Source organism: Bufo bufo, chromosome 5 (assembly GCF_905171765.1).
Source record: "Bufo bufo chromosome 5, aBufBuf1.1, whole genome shotgun sequence".
Lineage (NCBI taxonomy): Eukaryota > Metazoa > Chordata > Amphibia > Anura > Bufonidae > Bufo > Bufo bufo.
In genome coordinates, this window is record NC_053393.1 from 78,557,521 (window position 1) to 78,575,859 (window position 18,339).

The following is an 18,339-nucleotide window of genomic DNA, read 5'->3' on the forward strand; positions in this document are numbered from 1 at the left end:
ACCAGGAGAGATAAAATACAGAGTGGGCTCAGCATGCATGTGGAACCTGCATTCCCCGAATTTAATGGAGGCCATTGTGGCACCAAAAGAGGTTTAATACAGTGTGGGCTCAGCATGCATGTGGAACCTGCCAAGAATCTTACATTTATATAATGAGCATAGCGTTAGCACTAGTATATGTTCTATAGTGAGTATGGCACTATTGTATATAATTTGTTATTTGTGTCTGCAGAGTGCTCTTACATTGTGTTTGTTTTTGCTTTTGTGCTTTCAGACATGGTGACATTCACCAGAATTTTAGCGATTGCCAGCTTTTGATCCTCGGTAACTTTCAGGTCCTCAACATAACCTAAAAGTCCAACCAAGGGAGTTCTGGAAATTACAATAATATGTAGTTTATCTAGAAGATCAAACACTGAAGTCCATGGTATACTTAGTCCCCCACATGACCATACCATATGATAAAGGTCTGTACAGGTTCTGTACACCAAGGGCACTGGGCAACGGATCTAACTCCCATCTTATACAACAGTTGGGGAGTTATGCAGAAAGAATACCTGTGATCGGGTTGTGCCGCACTAAGAGACAGAGTGGGAGTATTCTCCAGTATAGATTGCCACTGGGTAGAGGTCAATGGGTCCACATCTACTTCCAACTTCTTTTTCAATCCAGCCAGTGGGTCCCCCAGGGCATTTCTCCACAAGGAACCCATATGCGAAAGAAATAAGTTGACTGCGAGACGTGTATTGAAACCAAAGTTCAGCTCTATTACCTTAAAGGGGTTGTCCGGGTCCAGAGCTGAACCTGGACATACCCATAATTTCACCCAGGCAGCCCCCCCTGACTTGAGCATCGGAGCAGTTCATGCTCCGATGCTATCCCTTGCCCTGCGCAGGATCGCGCAGGGCAAGGGCTCTTTATTTTACTAAAACACACTGCAAAGATTAGTTAGGGAGGTCAAAGGTTTAGGTACGGTCAGCAGTAAGTTGTCTGCAAATAGATTTACCTTATATTCTTGGAAGCCAATTGTTACACAAGAGATGTTTCAACTGTGTTTAATTAAATTAGGGAAGGTTCCAGAGCTAAAGCAAATAGCGGTGGTGAGAGAGGGCAGGCCTGCCTGGTACCTCTACCTATCGAGATAGGAAATGAAGAAGAGGGCAATTTTAAAAAGGCAGAGGGTTAAGAGTAAAAAGTTCATAATGCCTCCAGAAAGGGGCCCTGGAATCCAAATTTCTAAATAACCTTGAACAAATAGTTCCAGGACTGACAATTGAAAGCCTTTTTGATATTTAATGCAAGGAAAGTGAGGGGGACCTGTTTTTTCTGAGTCCAAGCTATAATGAAGACTTTGCGTATCCTGTTCTTCACGTTGGTGAATAAAGCCCACATGATCCATATTCACTAGACTTGGTTAGTAGAGTTAGCCTAAAAATGCTTACTACATGAGAAGGATATAGCTTTCTATGCCTGAACTGGTAGGAGTAACCGAAATATTGAAAAAATGTGTCTGATGCAATCATTTGCTACATAACTCCAGAAAGTGTCTGCCAGGTTCCAAATGATACCTTAGGAAGAAAATTGACTATAATGACACCAGTTGATCCAATCTGGAATGTAAATTTCTATATTTAGATAATTGCTGTTTTAATTAGCGAAAAAATAATAAAATGTATAGATGATCAAAAAAACTAATTGACTCAGCCGAGTGTTTTTGACCATGTAAAAAGTTATGCAACATAGTTGGAATTCAACTGCATAATCAACGTCTTAATGTTCATTCAGAACATATAGCACCACTGATACACTGACCCGCGCTGTTACAAGGGAAGGTTACAGCAAACAACATTTATCATGTAGAGGAAGATAATACAAGGCACTTGCTAATGTATTGTAATTATCCATATTGCTTCCTGGATTCATTTTTCCATCACATTATTGCAGGATAACAGGCTGAACTGGATGGACAGATGTCTTTTTTCAGCCTTATAAACTATGTTACACACTGCTGGTTTCCATGGTTACGACCACCCTGTAATCCATCAGCGGTGGCCGTGCTTGAACACTGTAGGAAAAAGCACCAGCCTGTGTGCTCTCCCACAGGCCCAGCTACCAAATAGGCCGGCACTTTTTCCTATAATGTGCAAGCTCGACCACCACTGCTGGTCGTAACTGTGGATATGAGCAGTGTAGAATGTGATGGAAAAATGAATCCAGCCAGCAAAGGAGGCAATATGGAAAATAACAATACATTAGTAAGTGCCTTGTATTAATTTTGTCTACATGATAAATGGCTAAAGTGACACAACCCCTTTAAATCACCAGTTTCCAGCAGGATACAGTCAAGCCCCAATGTTATAAGAGGCAGGTCATCCAGGTGTAAAACACTGTAGGACATCCACTCATACACCCCCCATATAGGTGAGCTGTGTGGTTTACTTTGATGCCTGATCTAAGTATGGATGTGACCCATAGGCTGCTAGCCAGGTAACAGTGTGAAGTCTTATTTAGGAGCGACCCCCACCCCCCAGTGTGCATTCTGCTGGTATTGTAACCTGCCCTACTATCAGTAATTAGGATCTTTTCCTGCATACATTTCATTCTGTTTTCAGTGATTTGCTAATGTTAGTTCCATAATGTAAAATGAAAGAAGCCACTTCTACAAACTGTTTAATAATCAGCATGGGTATGTAGCTAAAGATATCATTAGAGATGAGCGAATTTCATATATTCGTCCACGCTTCGTTTGGTGGTAAAAGCAAAATTGCGTTACGGATTCCATTACCACGGACCATAACGCAATTCTATGACGGAATGCCTTTAGAGGCGTTCCGTTATTCATTCCGTCATAATAGAAATCTATGGGCTGCAAAACCGATCCGTCCCGTTCCCGTTCTGCAGAGGAGTCCTGTATAGCAGGTTGGTTTGAGAACTGTAGAAAACTTTTTGTAAGACAACCCCCTTTACCTGTGGAGAAACTAATGCAGGTTTAAGGGCTCGCTGGGAGTTGTAGTTTCACCCCATTTGAAGAGCCAGGATAATTCTAGAGTAACCTCCAGCACGCCGACATGTAAAGTGACATGATGAGGAGAGGCGACGCTAACACCGTAATGCCACTAACCTGCCAGAAGTCAAGGCCTGTCCTCCGTGTGAAGCTATCACATTCACTTACGTTTTAACAAATTCCATTCCAAACTTGTTGAAAACACAAGGCCACAGGTCGGATATGGTGGGAGCTTTAAGCGGCAAGTGAGGGGCAATAGGTCAGATGGTGATGCTTATCTGCTGTCTATCATCGTCTCGGGTTCACTATATTATACAATGTAGGAAACATGAAGAGGTGGAAATGGTAGATGGCAATCTCCGCTGGGGAACAGACTCACTTCTTTAAAAACTGCCTGGGAGCTGAACGAACGCTCGAGAACATTTCTCAATGCCCTGAACTGCAGTTTCATTCAGAAAAGGATAAACGGTGCAGGCAGCACAGAGACATTTTGCATCACAAAACTACCTTTCTCCTACCATGAAATAAGAATATTACATATAAGATTTCAGCTGTGATACAGTGTACAAATTAGCTTCTTATTCTAAAGGGTAAAGCTACAGAAAGTGTTTCGGAAACTGTATAACTGAATTTTCATTATACAACAAATATCCGTTACCTTACAGTTTTTAAGATCTCTGCTTGCAGTCATGCAATGATAGCCGCTGCACTACATTTGTGTTTAGGGCAGGCATATCCTATATAGACTGTAATGCATGATATACCTAAGGGCTCAAGTATATGGCGGTAGTTTTGGTCCACATCCGATCCACGTTTCTTGCGGATCAGATCCAGACCCGTTCATCTGAATTGGGCTGCAAAAGTCCTAAGTCTGTTCCACGGCCCGGCAAAAAAAGATAGAACATGTCTTATTCTTGTCGGTTTTTAGGACAAGGATAAGACCTTTGTGAAGGAGCAAGAAAAAGAAAAATGCCGGGAGGCTTTTGGCCGGTATCCGCTAAGTTTTGCAGACCACATAAATGGATACGGTCGTGTGCAGGAGGCCTACAGGTCTAATAAAAGGTGCAAATACCAGGTTCAAAAAATTAATCTTGCTTGATCCCACTTACAGTAGGGTTCGGCTACACAGCGACATTTGTCGCGCCACGTTTTTTGTAATGATAGGCAATGGTGTTGCAATGCGACATGCTGCAACACGACAGTTCCAAAAAATCCATCCAAGTAATTTTTTATTTGCGACTCTCACGTCTCAGCATGTTGCATTGTGACACCGGTGACTATTATTACAAAAAAAGTTGCCGTGTAGCATAACCCTTAATGTACTGTAGTCTCTAGCAGAAGAAATATGAGCAGATCATTGAATGGAAGAGTGTAAGTGAAGCAGTATATAGTGGGTGGCAGGGACGGCTACTTTTGTTGCCGTTAAAGGGGGTTTTCTGGGACTGCCATATTGCTGACCTATACTTTTTGGATAGGTCAACAGTAACAGAACGGTACGTCTTCCACTGCAGGAGCCACGGTTCCCCAAACTGTGCAGCGGTAGTGCTTGGTTTCTCCAGCTCTCTCATTTACACGAATGGGACTGAGCTGCAATAATTAGACATTCAGTTATTCAGGAAGCTGTGTTTGGAAATCTGCAAACAACTGATCAGTGGGGGAGCTCAGAGTTGAACCCATGCCAATCTGACATCAATGACCTATCCTAAGGACAGATCATCAATATTTAAGTTTTGGAAAAGTTTAAGTTTTTGGCGATGATGCTGCTCCCAGTCAATTAACTCCTCAGATGCCACTGTCAATGATGGCATCTGAGGCAGCTTTACTAGAAGTTTTGTGTTCCCAGGGCTAGGGTGACTTCCCCACACCAAGATAGAGGAAGCTGTTTGGTTGCCTCAAGTATGCTAAAGGCTACAAGGCTTACCACAGTGAAGTTTCTGTGGAGCTATAGGTACATAAGAGAATCTCCCAATGACTGCAATGGTAAACCATGCATGGTAAAAAATAGGAGAATTGATCGAACGATTGTATGTTCAAGTCCCCTAGGGGTTACTTAATGTGTGAAAAAAGTTTAAATATAAAAATTCTAATTACCTTCTTTTTACCTAGTTTACGTAGAAACAAATAAACAATTAAAAAAATTATGGTTATCACTGCATCCCAAAATGCCTGAACTATTATTTTATTTATTAATATTTTTCCGGCACAGTGAACGCCGTAACGGGAAAAAAAAAGTAAAAATCCACATAATTGCAATTTTTGGATCACCTTATCCTCCCAAAAAGTGAATAAAAGTGATCAAAAAGTCATACATATGTAACCCAAAAAAAGTAAATGACAGTTGGCCCTGAAGAAAAATGCAAAAAAACTAACAAACCCTCATACAGCTCTGTAGACAAAAATATAAAAGAGTTCTGGCTGTCAGAAAACAAGGATGCAAAGAAATTTTTTCAAATGTTTTAATTTTTTTAAAGTAGGAAAACAAACTAAAAAGTATATATATACTGCCATATAACTTTATTTCTGTAATTGTACTAAACCCCAGAATTAGGTTGTCATGTCATTTTTAGCTCACAGAAAATGTTGCAAAAACAAAACGCAGAAAAACCTTGGCTAAACTGCCATTTTTTCCCATTTTCCAATACAAGTTTTGGTAAAATAAACAGTGCCATTAAAAATACTTTAGAAAGCAGGGAAGGGAAAACAAAAAATAAATAAAATTAGGCCGTGTCCCGAAAGGCCACAGATAAGGCAGGTAATGAACAAAAAGATGTATATACAATGCAATGAGTCTGTAACACTGAAGCATTGGAAGCGCTCATCTTTCCCATGGAAACCATCCAGTTACAGTGGGTGGAGGTGCCATGCTGTTATACATCAGCCTCTTCCAGCCCTGTAATAGTAGACAGAGCTCGGGATGGAAACAAGTTATTGTATGCTCAAGATGTAACGCTGCAAAGAACGGGATTCAGTCCAGAAAACGTGTAACACCTGCCATGCAATAATATTTCACGATGTACATTACATAATAAGAGACAAAGAACTCGCACTTCTCTACGCTTCTATTATTCTTTAGGAAAATCAATTGAGACTAGGATAATAAGGGTACTTTCACACTAGCGTTATTATTTTCCGGCATTGAGTTCCGTCCTAGGGGCTCAATACCGAAAAAGAACTGATCAGGTTTATCCTAATGCATTCTGAATGGAGAGCAATCTGTTCAGAATGTATCAGGATGTCTTCAGTTCAGTCTTTTTGCCATTTAAGGACGGAGAAAATACCGCACGGATCCATAGTCTATAATGGGCATGATGGATCAGTGAACACGGACAAAATACAGCATGGATCCGTGCTAAAACATTGATGTCTGAATGAACACATCAAAATGAATGGGGACGTGTGCTGTCGGTGGAAACACTGACGTGTGAATGAGACTTTACAATAGATCGGCCCACGGACGTCACCCGATTGTTTTTGCAGACCGCAAAATAAATACAGTCGTGTACATGAGCCCTTAGAGGTTTATGAGATCAGTAAATACAGATAATATAGATAGTGACTGTAAAAGTAGGAAATGAAATCAGCGTTACCTTCTTCCACTATAGGTCTTGGCACAACAAAGGGAATCTCTTGAATGGGTTCGATATGCTTATGGCCGGTGCTCATTATTTTAATATGGGGCAAGCAGATGACGAGAGTTCCCGGCATGGAAGACTGACCATGGTACCAACTTCTCACCGTCCCCGGGATGTCGTTTGACACAATGGTGCTTGGAGACGGCAGACTGTCATTTGGGAAAAAAACACAGCACGCCTGGATCTCCACCTAAGTAAACAATAAAACAAAGATGACATTTTTAGAACCAAAGGAAGATGATTTTTATTTCATTTTTTCCAGATAAATTAAAGGGCTTGTCCTGTAAAAAATAAAAAAAATAAAAAGACCTATTGTCATATACACAGTTACTAAATGGGAGCCATTATTTTTTTATCTTCATATCTTGGTCATAGAGGAGAGCAGCGAAAAAGAGCATATCTCTCTAAAGATCCTGTTTTGGATTAGGACTCATGCACACGACCATGATCTGCCCTGGAAACGCGGTCAGTGTCGGCCACATATTCCGTGATCAGCTTAAAGGCGTTGTCCCATGAAAAATATTATTTTTTTCAATATTTTTCAAACCAGCACCTGGCTCCAAAAACTTCTGTAATTGCATGTCATTAAAATTGGTAATAAATTAGTAAAAAGGTGGGATAGCTACTTTCATAGAAATGTATCTGGATAGCGCCACCTGCTGTTTGCTATTTTTCTAATTTCTCCGTCCTGCTCACTGAGATGGACGCGTGTGCTCAGTTCCAACCTTCAACTGTCTCCAACGGCAGTTGCCCCCTGAGAAAGTGCACACCTCCTGAGTTGCTAGCTTGGAATAAATCGAGCAGAGGAATTGGGACAATTAATGGGGATATCTAGGGATCCATGTGAGGTACAGGGCTGGTTGTAGGTATGTTAGAAAGAGGCTGTCTAACAAGTAGGGATCATGATTAGCTGAGAGCCTCTTTGATGATACAGATCTAAATCTAGATGGAAATTGGGCTCAATGCTGCACAAAGGTGCTATACCTAATGCTATCTTAGCAGTACAAACCAGCACTGCAGCCCCTTTAGTCTCAAGTGTCCTGGCAATTAGAGAAACTAAAAATTTAAAATTTGTATATAATTTTTGTTAATGCAGCCTCAGTTTACGTGAGTAGTTATTTCACTCTGATCCAACATTTATTAATTCCAGCATTATCCCACAGTCTTCTAGTTCATCACATTATCAATAGCCAGCTGTCTCCCCCTATACACACGCATATTGAAGGGGCTACATACAGTAAACATTGAATTATGTCCGTGGAGCCTGATCATTTCGGTGGGACTGGCCGACCATCTAATGTTTAAGCGGGTTCCAGACTCAAGCCCGAAAACAGATGTGGGGGCAAAGAAAGGTCACATGTTGAATTTCAACATGCGCTAACTTTTTGTTCTTAATAGAGATAAACCGCGGCTTACCACCCCTCGCTACTGAAATGACATGCATACTCGGCCAAAGGTACATGTGAATGGGGAGGTCAGGGGAGGGAGATGATCTGCTGTCAGATACCTCTGGGAGCAAGTTATCTACCCAGGGGACAAAGGATTAGCCATGCAGAAATAAAACAATGTCAAATTCTCCATTTACGCTGATGTAAGATGTCAAGGGACATTCAGGTTATCTCTCCACACATTAGATTATCTGACAAACCTGTCGAAAAGGAAAGGGGGGGGTGCTATACTTAAAGAGTGCCACAATGACAATGACTGAGGGCTCAACCAAACGGCCTTAGTATCTTGCGGTACGCAAATTGCAGATCTGCATAATATGGACTATTTTTGTTTGCGATTATGGAGAAGAATAGGACAAGCCATATCTTTTTTGCGGGGCCGCAGAACAAAACTACGGATGCAGACAGCACACTGTGTGCTGTCCGCATCTTTTGCAGCCCCCTTGAAATGAAAGGGTACGCACCCTTTCCGGAAAAATTGCATGACATGTGCGGACTCATTCATACCGTCGCCTAAATGAGCCCTTAGGATGACCATTGTATGTAAAAAAAACTGTATTCCTTGGGAGGAAATTTTTCCGTCCTTGCTATAAACACTGGCCACATTCCCAAATCCAATTATGCCAGTTTTATGGAGTGCTTGCATTTAAAAGAAATGTTTTCCTGCGCTTTGCCACTACTAACATCCACAACATTCTGGTCTGCCGCAAACAGCGCTCCACCTTTCTAGGCCTGGCATTGTTTAGTAACATATCTCAATTGACATGCAATGAATAAGCTGTTCGACAAGGTTGAAAAAAAGTTACCAAAAAAAAAAGGGACAATTTTTGGGCATCCATCTGGCCAACACAGCTCTAAAGGCTTTAAAGGGGTTAGGCCATGATTGATGTAAAAATCAGACAACATATAGTACATGACAATCTCTTTCTAACAAAGCTAGAACCAGCCCTGTACCTCACATGGATCCAGAGATCTCCCCATTCACTGCTTTACTTACTCTGCTAAATTATCTTTAGCCTAGCAGCTCAGGGGGCGTGTCCTTTCTGCTGCTGCTTTCTCCCTGTAACTGCCACAGCTTCTAGCAGAACATATAGCTGGTGGCAGTTGAAGATTACAACTGAGCACTTTCAAAGAGTTCAGTGAGACGGACAAAAAAATAAGGGAAAGAACAAACAGCAGGTGGCGCTATACAGATACAGTTTATTGAATGGCTCACTGGCTATTCAAAATGTTTAATTACATGCAATAATTGTTGAACTGGGGTTCCTTAGGACCACCAGAGGAAATTATTCTTGGGGCCCAACCCCTACATCATCAATAAAGTCTAACAGGTTTTGATTCAAATAAATAGACCCTAATGGCAAATGATTGGTTCCAATGGCAGCTTCAAATAGTTTTCTTCTCCTGGACTTTTGGCACCCACTATTGTATCAGAGGCTAGGCTCACTGGAGGATCCTTTGGTTCTCTGGTGGGCCACTTTGACACTGCATGCAGTATTCAGATCAGGGGCGGACTGGGAACTTAATGTGGCCCTGAAAAAAGTACGAAAATTGGCCCCGTTTTGTAGTTGGGTCCAAATTGACAGAAGGCAGAGCCAGCAATACCATATTGTGGCACATTATACCACCCCAACAGAGCCAAATACCACATCCCATTACAAAATACTGCCAGCAGCACATAATACATCCCCAAAAACTTCCACTGGGCGACCGAGAGGAGGACCCAGGCGGCCCCCTGTGCACCGACCCACCGGGAAATTTCCCTGTAAGATCTATAGCCAATCCGCTCCCGACTCAGATGCTACTTTGAAAAATGTCAAATATGTTTCGTGACACAACCACTTTAAGACGTATACTTCGACATACTTTTTATGTGTAAAGAACAAATGGACTCCATACATAGGCCAACTCTTGTGAATACTTTTACCAAGCAGACAAAAGTCAGGAAAAGAGCATAGTGTGTGATCAACACTATCTGCTCAAATAGCAAAAAGACAACACATAAAAAAAACTTAAAATAATGTGTTGTATAAAGAACAAAGGATCGGAGGGAGTAAAGCCAGTGAATAAAGAAAAATATTACTATTTCCTAGTTTCACAAAAAAAACAGATCATTGGAATCAACTCAAATGCTGCATATAAAAAAGATGTTTTAATATGGGTTTTTTTTTCATGTTCCTAACCATGAACAGTCGGACATGTCTGCTCTGTAAACCAGATCCAGAAGTAACAGCCATATGCGCGTAATGAAAAATCTATCTACCTTTCCACACGTTCGGCCAAGAAAATATGACTGCTCTTCGGAGTGCTTTGGCACATCAGGTGACAAAATCCTCTTTTGTTTGCAGTTCATTAGCTGTAGATCAGGCTGATCCCGGCTACTGCAATCTACACCTTACCGTACGCTGCACCTGCTGCTCATGTCCTCAGACTGTAAGTCTATGAGCCTGGAAGAATGATGCAAACCACATAAAATGCATAAAATCATGCGTTGCCTAAAGAGTAACATGGGTTAACATGGGCAACCTTCCCGGATGTATACTGGTTCACACATGGACGAACTGAGCGTAAAAAACGTTCACATTTACTTCTCTCACGCCGTGCTGTCTACACTATTTAAAGGAAATGTTCCATGGGAAAAAATGAAGCAAAGAGATAATTCCCTGAGAAAGAGAACCATCTCGCTAGCGCCACCTATTGGAAGTGGCTCGTATAAGTCAATGTTTGACTTTTTTAACAAGCGTTGGTACATGACATGGGAAATTAGCTAAGCCATATATCCATGTGAAGACAGCTAATTCGAGGTGCATGACACTCATCACTATGGAGTAGGATTGAGGCTGGAGAGAGATGCCTTGGACACAGTTTAGGGGAGGTACCGGCTCGCCAGCGGTGTATGGAGACCGGGCAATGCTCCATGGGAAGATATTATGCAAAGAGGTCTCTCCAAGGGAAAAAGGACCACATCACTAGTGGATGGAGCTCCATATGAGTCAATGTTTGACTTTTTGACAATCCTTGAGACATGACAAGGGAAAATAGCCAAGTCATAAATCCATCCAAAGACAGCTGTTTAGGGTTGCTTGCCCCTTGTCAGTATGGAGTAGGATTCTGGTTGGCAGAGTGCGATGCCTTGGACAAAGCTGAATCTTAACAGAAACATTCAAATTGAAATCCAGGGTCCCGTGGTCCACCATTTAAAAGGTAGTCTAAAAGATAATCCACCCATATATAGGTCTTCATCAAGAAGAGACTGGCGAAAGTTGATCTGTAAGGTCATCAGTGGACAAAAGTGGGTTTTCAAGCCCCTTAAAGGGGTTGTCAGGGTTCAGAGCTGAACCCGGACATACCCTTATTTTCACCCAGGCAGCCCCCTGAGGCTAGCATCACGCAGGGCATGGGCTCTTTTGTTTATCATAACACACTTCTGCCCGGCAGTGTGTTCAGTGACGTTACCGGTTCTGATGGGCGGGCTTTAGCACTTCCCTAGCCGTTTTACTGGCTAGGGCAGCGCTAAATCCCGCCCATCAGTGCCAGTGACGTCACCGGGCTTCCTGGCAGCCAAATGGAGAGCCCCGGTACGTCACCGTCTCTCCAAAAAATGCCTTTGCCCTGCGCGATTTAGTGCAAGGCAAAGGAGAGCATCGGAGCATGAACTGCTCCGATGCTCAAGTCAGGGGGGCTGCCAGGGTGAAAATGGAGGTATGTCCGGGTTCAGTTCTGAACCCGGACAACCCCTTTAAAGAGGACCTGTCAACAACTACTTTAGTAAATGCTTGCATTACCCATGAAATAACTCCAGAGCTCTATTTTTGACTAACAGCACCTTCCCTTATTGTGCCTTCTCTTATTCCTTCTGGAAATGTATGAATAAATTTATAACTAGGTGTTAATATTCACCTTGTTGAAGGGGAGTGTTCCTACACAATCCATCATTGTGAGCACTAGTTGGACAGTGTGAGAGTCTAGGGACAAACTTCCAATCGGTAATACCAAGTTGTCAACCTATTCATAAAAGTCTAGGAGCGTTAAAGTCTAGGAGCGTTAAAATTTTAGAAAAAAGCATTAAAGGGGTTCTGCACTTTCATTTAACTGATGATCTATCCTCTGGACAGATCATCAGCTTCTGATCGGCGGGGGTCCGACACCCGGGACCCCCGCTGATCAGCTGTTTGAGAAGGCAGCGGCGCTCCAGCAGCGCCGCGGCCTTCTCACTGTTTACCGCAGTGCTTAGCCCCGCCCACGCTAGTTGATACTAGTCGTGACGTCAGTGGGCCGGCGGTAAACAGCGAGAAGGCAGCAGCGCTGCTGGAGCCCCGCTGCCTTCTCAAACAGCTGATCGGCGGGGGTCCCGGGTGTCGGACCCCCGCCGATCAGAAGCGGATGATCTATCCAGAGGAAAGATCATCAGTTAAATGAAAGTGCAGAACCCCTTTAAGGCTGCAAGCTGTGACCCAACCAGAACCCATAACTATATACATATAAGGCTACTTTCACACTGGCGTTTTTGGCTTTCCGTTTATGAGATCCGTTCAGGGCTCTCACAAGCAGTCCAAAAATGATCAGTTTTGCCCTTAATGTATTCTGAATGGAAAAGGATCCGATCAGAATGCATCAGTTCAGTCTCCACTCCGCTGCTTGCAGCATTTTAGTGTGCTCTGATGAAACTGAGCAAAACGGATCAATCCTGACACACAATGTAAGTCAATGGGGACTGATCGTCCAGTATACACTACAAGTATACACTAAAATAGGCTAAATATATACTGTATACTAAATAGGAGTGCTGACAAGTTCTCTTTAAGCATAGGGCTATAGAGATAAGTGAATCACAAGACTCTGTCTACAAACAAAGGGGAAAAAAAGCAAGAATTCTTACCATTACCTTCAATCAGAACTCTGACACCAAAATGGTTTTGCAAAACACCAAAATCTGCACTAATGCATCCCATCACTGGTTTCAAGATGTTTTTGAGGTTACAAAATTGAAACTCTGTTTCTTGGCCTCTAATTGTGGTTGAGATCCCCTATAAGATTGTGGCTTACACTTCCTTCCACAACATGAGATTCAGAGCTAAGCTAGAAAACTGGTTTGTTAAGATGTTCAGTATTTGGAAGAATTACCAGATTCTAAAACACTGCTACATATATATTATGATATATATATATACACTGCTCAAAAAAATAAAGGGAACACTTAAACAACACAATGTAACTCCAAGTCAATCACACTTCTGTGAAATCAAACTGTCCACTTAGGAAGCAACACTGAGTGACAATCAATTTCACATGTTGTTGTGCAAATGGGATAGACAACAGGTGGAAATTATAGGCAATTAACAAGACACCCCCAATAAAGGAGTGGTTCTGCAGGTGGTGACCACAGACCACTTCTCAGTTCCTATGCTTCCTGGTTGATGTTTTGGTCACTTTTGAATGCTGGCGGTGCTTTCACTCTAGTGGTAGCATGAGACGGAGTCTACAACCCACACAAGTGGCTCAGGTAGTGCAGCTTATCCAGGATGGCACATCAATGCGAGCTGTGACAAGAAGGGTTGCTGTGTCTGTGAGCGTAGTGTCCAGAGCATGGAGGTGCTACCAGGAGACAGGCCAGTACATCAGGAGACGTGGAAGAGGCCGTAGGAGGGCAATAACACAGCAGCAGGACCGCTACCCCCGCCTTTGTGCAAGGAGGAACAGGAGGAGCACTGCCAGAGCCCTGCAAAATGACCTCCAGCAGGCCACAAATGTGCATGTGTCTGCTCAAACGGTCAGAAACAGACTCCATGAGGGTGATATGAGGGCCCGACGTCCACAGGTGAGGGTTGTGCTTACAGCCCAACACCGTGCAGGACGTTTGGATTTTGCCAGAGAACACAAAGATTGGCAAGTTCGCCACTGGCGCCCTGTGCTCTTCACAGATGAAAGCAGGTTCACACTGAGCACATGTGACAGACGTGACAGAGTCTGGAGACGCCGTGGAGAACGTTCTGCTGCCTGCAACATCCTCCAGCATGACCGGTTTGGCATTGGGTCAGTAATGGTGTGGGGTGGCATTTCTTTGGAGGGCCGCACAGCCCTCCATGTGCTCGCCAAAGGTAGCCTGACTGCTATTAGGTACCGAGATGAGATCCTCAGACCCCTTGTGAGACCATATGCTGGTGCGGTTGGCCCTGGGTTCCTCCTAATGCAAGACAATGCTAGACCTCATGTGGCTGGAGTGTGTCAGCAGTTCCTGCAAGACGAAGGCATTGATGCTATGGACTGGCCCGCCCGTTCCCCAGACCTGAATCCAATTGAGCACATCTGGGACATCATGTCTCGCTCTATCCACCAACGTCACGTTGCACCACAGACTGTCCAGGAGTTGGCAGATGCTTTAGTCCAGGTCTGGGAGGAGATCCTTCAGGAGACCGTCCGCCACCTTGTCAGGAGCATGCACAGGTGTTGTAGGGAGGTCATACAGGCACGTGGAGGCCACACACACTACTGAGCCTCATTTTGACTTGTTTTAAGGACATTACATCAAAGTTGGATCAGCCTGTAGTGTGTTTTTCCACTTTAATTTTGAGTGTGACTCCAAATCCAGACCTCCATGGGTTATAAAATTTGATTTCCATTTTTTTATTTTTGTGTGATTTTGTTGTCAGCACATTCAACTATGTAAAGAACAAAGTATTTCAGAAGAATATTTAATTAATTCAGATCTAGGATGTGTTATTTTTGTGTTCCCTTTATTTTTTTTGAGCAGTGTGTATATATATATATATATATATATATATATATATATACACAGTGAATATAAAAAGTCTACACACCCCTGTTAAAATGTCAGGTTTCTGTGCTGTAAACAAAATGAGAAAAAGATAAATAATTTCAGAACTTTTTCCACCTTTAACCCCTTAAGGACTCAGCCCTATTTCACCTTAAGGACTTGGCCATTTCTTGCAAATCTGACCAGTGTCACTTTAAGTGCTGATAATTTTAAAGCGCTTTGACTTTTTTCGTCACATATTGTACTTCATGACACTGGTAAAATGAAGTAAAAAAAAAATATTTTTATTTATAAAAAAAATACCAAATTTACCAAAAATTTGTAAAAATTTGTTTCAATTTCTCTACTTCTATAATACACAGTAATACCTCCAAAAATAGCTATTACTTTACATTCCCCATATGTCTACTTCATGTTTGGATCATTTTGGGAATGTTACAAGGCTTAGAAGTTTAGAAGCAAATCTTGAAATTTTTCAGAAATGTTCAAAACCCAATTTTTAGGGACCAGTTTAGGTCTAAAGTCACTTTGCGAGGCTTACATAATAGAAACCACCTAAAAATGACCCCATTCTATAAACTACACCCCTCAAGGTATTCAAAACTGATTTTATAAACTTTGTTAACCCTTTAGGTGTTCCACAAGAATTAATGGAAAATAGAGATAAAATTTCACTTTTTTGGCAGATTTTCCATTTTAATAATTTTTTTCCAGTTTTAAAGCAAGGGTTAACAGCCAAACCAAACTCAATATTTATGGCCCTGATTCTGTAGTTTACAAAAACACCCCATATGTGGTCGTAAACCGCTGTACGGGCACACGGCAGGGCGCAGAAGGAAAGGAATGCCATACGGTTTTTGGAAGGCAGGTTTTGCTGGAATGTTTTTTTTGACACCATGTCTCATTTGAAGCCACCCTGATGCTCCCCTAGAGTAGAAACTCCAAAAAAGTGACCCCATTTTAGGGATCATTATTTCAGAAGACTTAAAGGTAGGCAGACAATGTCATAGAGCAGCACAAAATGCTAGCAGAATGCTTGGGTGTATAGGGAGAGGAATTACCAGTAGAAAGAGGGAGGTGCTCATGCTGCTCTACAGAGCACTAGTGAGACCTCATTTGGAGTATTGTGTGCAGTACTGGAGACCATATCTCCAGGAGGATATCGATACTTTGGAGAGAGTTCAGAGAAGAGCTACTAAACTAGTACATGGATTGCAGGATAAAACTTACCAGGAAAGATTAAAGGACCTTAACATGTATAGCTTGGAAGAAAGACGAGACAGAGGGTATATGATAGAAACTTTTAAATACATAAAGGGAATCAACAAGGTAAAAGAGGAGAGAATATTTAAAAGAAGAAAAACTGCTACAAGAGGACATAGTACTAAATTAGAGGGGCAAAGGTTTAAAAGTAATATCAGGAAGTATTACTTTACTGAGAGAGTAGTGGATGCATGGAATAGCCTTCCTGCAGAAGTGGTAGCTGCATATACAAAGAAGGAGTTTAAGCATGCATGGGATAGGCATAAGGCCATCCTTCATATAAGATAGGGCCAGGGGCTATCCATAGTATTCAGTATATTGGGCAGACTAGATGGGCCAAATGGTTCTTATCTGCCGACACATTCTATGTTTCTATGTAACACCATACCCACAGTGAAGCATGGTAGTGGCAGCATCATGCCAAGGGGCTGTTTTTCTTCAGCTGGAACTGGGGCCTTAGTTAAGCTAGAGGGAATTATGAACAGTTTCAAATAGCAGTCAATATTGGCACAAAACCTTCAGGCTTCTGCTAGAAAGCTGAACATGAAGAGGAACTTCATCTTTCAGCATGACAAAGACCCAAAGCATACAGTCAGGTCCATAAATATTGGGACATCAACACAATTCTGAGATTTTTGGCTCTATACAGCACACCACAATAGATTTGAAATGAAACTAACTAGACGTGCTTTAACTGCAGACTGTCAGCTTTAATTTGAGGGTATTTACATCAAAATCAGATGAACGGTGTAGGAATTACAACAGTTTGCATATGTGCCTCCCACTTGTTAAGGGGCCAAAAATAATGGGACAATTGGCTTCTCAGCTTTTTTTATGGCCAGGTGTGTGTTATTCCCTCATTATCTAAATTACAATGAGCAGAAAAAAGGTCCAGAGTTCATTTTAAGTGTGCTATTTGCATTTGGAATCTGTTGCTGTCAACTCTCAAGATGAGACCCAAAGAGCTGTCACCATCAGTGAAGCAAGCCATCATTAGGCTGAAAAAACAAAACAAACCCATCAGAGAGATAGCAAAAACATTAGGCGTGGCCAAAACAGCTGTTTGGAACATTCTTAAAAAGAAGGAACGCACCGGTGAGCTCAGCAACACCAAAAGACCCGGAAGACCACGGAAAACTACTGTGGTGGTTGACCGAAGAATTCTGTCCCTGGTGAAGAAAACATCCTTCACAACAGTTGGCCAGATCAAGAACACTCTCCAGGAGGTAGGTGTATGTGTGTCAAAGTCAACAATCAAGAGAAGACTTCACCAGAGTGAATACTGAGGGTTCACCACAACATGTAAACCATTGGTGAGCCTCAAAAACAGGAAGGCCAGATTAGAGTTTGCCAAACGACATCTAAAAAAGCCTTCACAGTTCTGGAACAACATCCTATGGACAGATGAGACCAAGATCAACTTGTACCAGAGTGATGGGAAGAGAAGAGTATGGAGAAGGAAAGGAACTGCTCATGATCCTAAGCATACCACCTTATCAGTGAAGCATGGTGGTGGTAGTGTCATGGTGTGGGCATGTATGGCTGCCAATGGAACTGGTTCTCTTGTTTTTATTGATTATGTGACTGCTGACAAAAGCAGCAGGATGAATTCTGAAGTGTTTCATGCAATAATATCTGCTCATATTCAGCCAAAAGCTTCAGAACTCATTGGACGGCGCTTCAAAGTGCAGATGGACAATGACCCAAAGCATACTGCAAGAGCAACCAAAGAGTTTTTTAAGGGTAAGAAGTGGAATGTTATGCAATGGCCAAGTCAATCAACTGACCTGAATCTGATTGAGCATGCATTTCACTTGCTGAAGACAAAACTGAAGGGAAAATGCCCCAAGAACAAGCAGGAACTAAAGACCGTTGCAGTCGAGGACTGGCAGAGCATCACCAGGGATGAAACCCAGCGTCTGGTGATGTCTATGCGTTCCAGACTTCAGGCTGTAATTGACTGCAAAGGATTTGCAACCAAGTATTCAAAATTAAAAGTTTGATTTATGATTATTATTCTGTCCCACTACTTTTGGTCCCATAACAAGTATGAGGCACATATGCAAACTGTTGTAATTCCTACACTGTTCACCTGATTTGGATGTAAATACCCTCAAATTAAAGCTGACAGTCTGCAGTTAAAGCATATCTTGTTCATTTCATTTCAAGTCCATTGTGGTGGTGTATATACACTCACCTAAAGAATTATTAGGAACA

At 42.2% G+C, this 18,339-nt stretch overlaps 1 protein-coding gene across 5 annotated transcripts in view; it reads right to left on the reverse strand.

Annotated features, from left to right (window-relative positions):
- Positions 1-18,339, reverse strand: part of VPS13B (vacuolar protein sorting 13 homolog B) — a 1,020,896-nt gene that overhangs the window by 531,581 nt on the left and 470,976 nt on the right. For all 5 annotated transcript variants that reach the window (XM_040432419.1, XM_040432415.1, XM_040432418.1 and 2 more), the window contains exon 23: positions 6,592-6,826. In XM_040432419.1, coding sequence (XP_040288353.1) covers positions 6,592-6,826 — 235 coding nt within the window. The remainder of the gene's footprint in view (positions 1-6,591; positions 6,827-18,339) is intronic.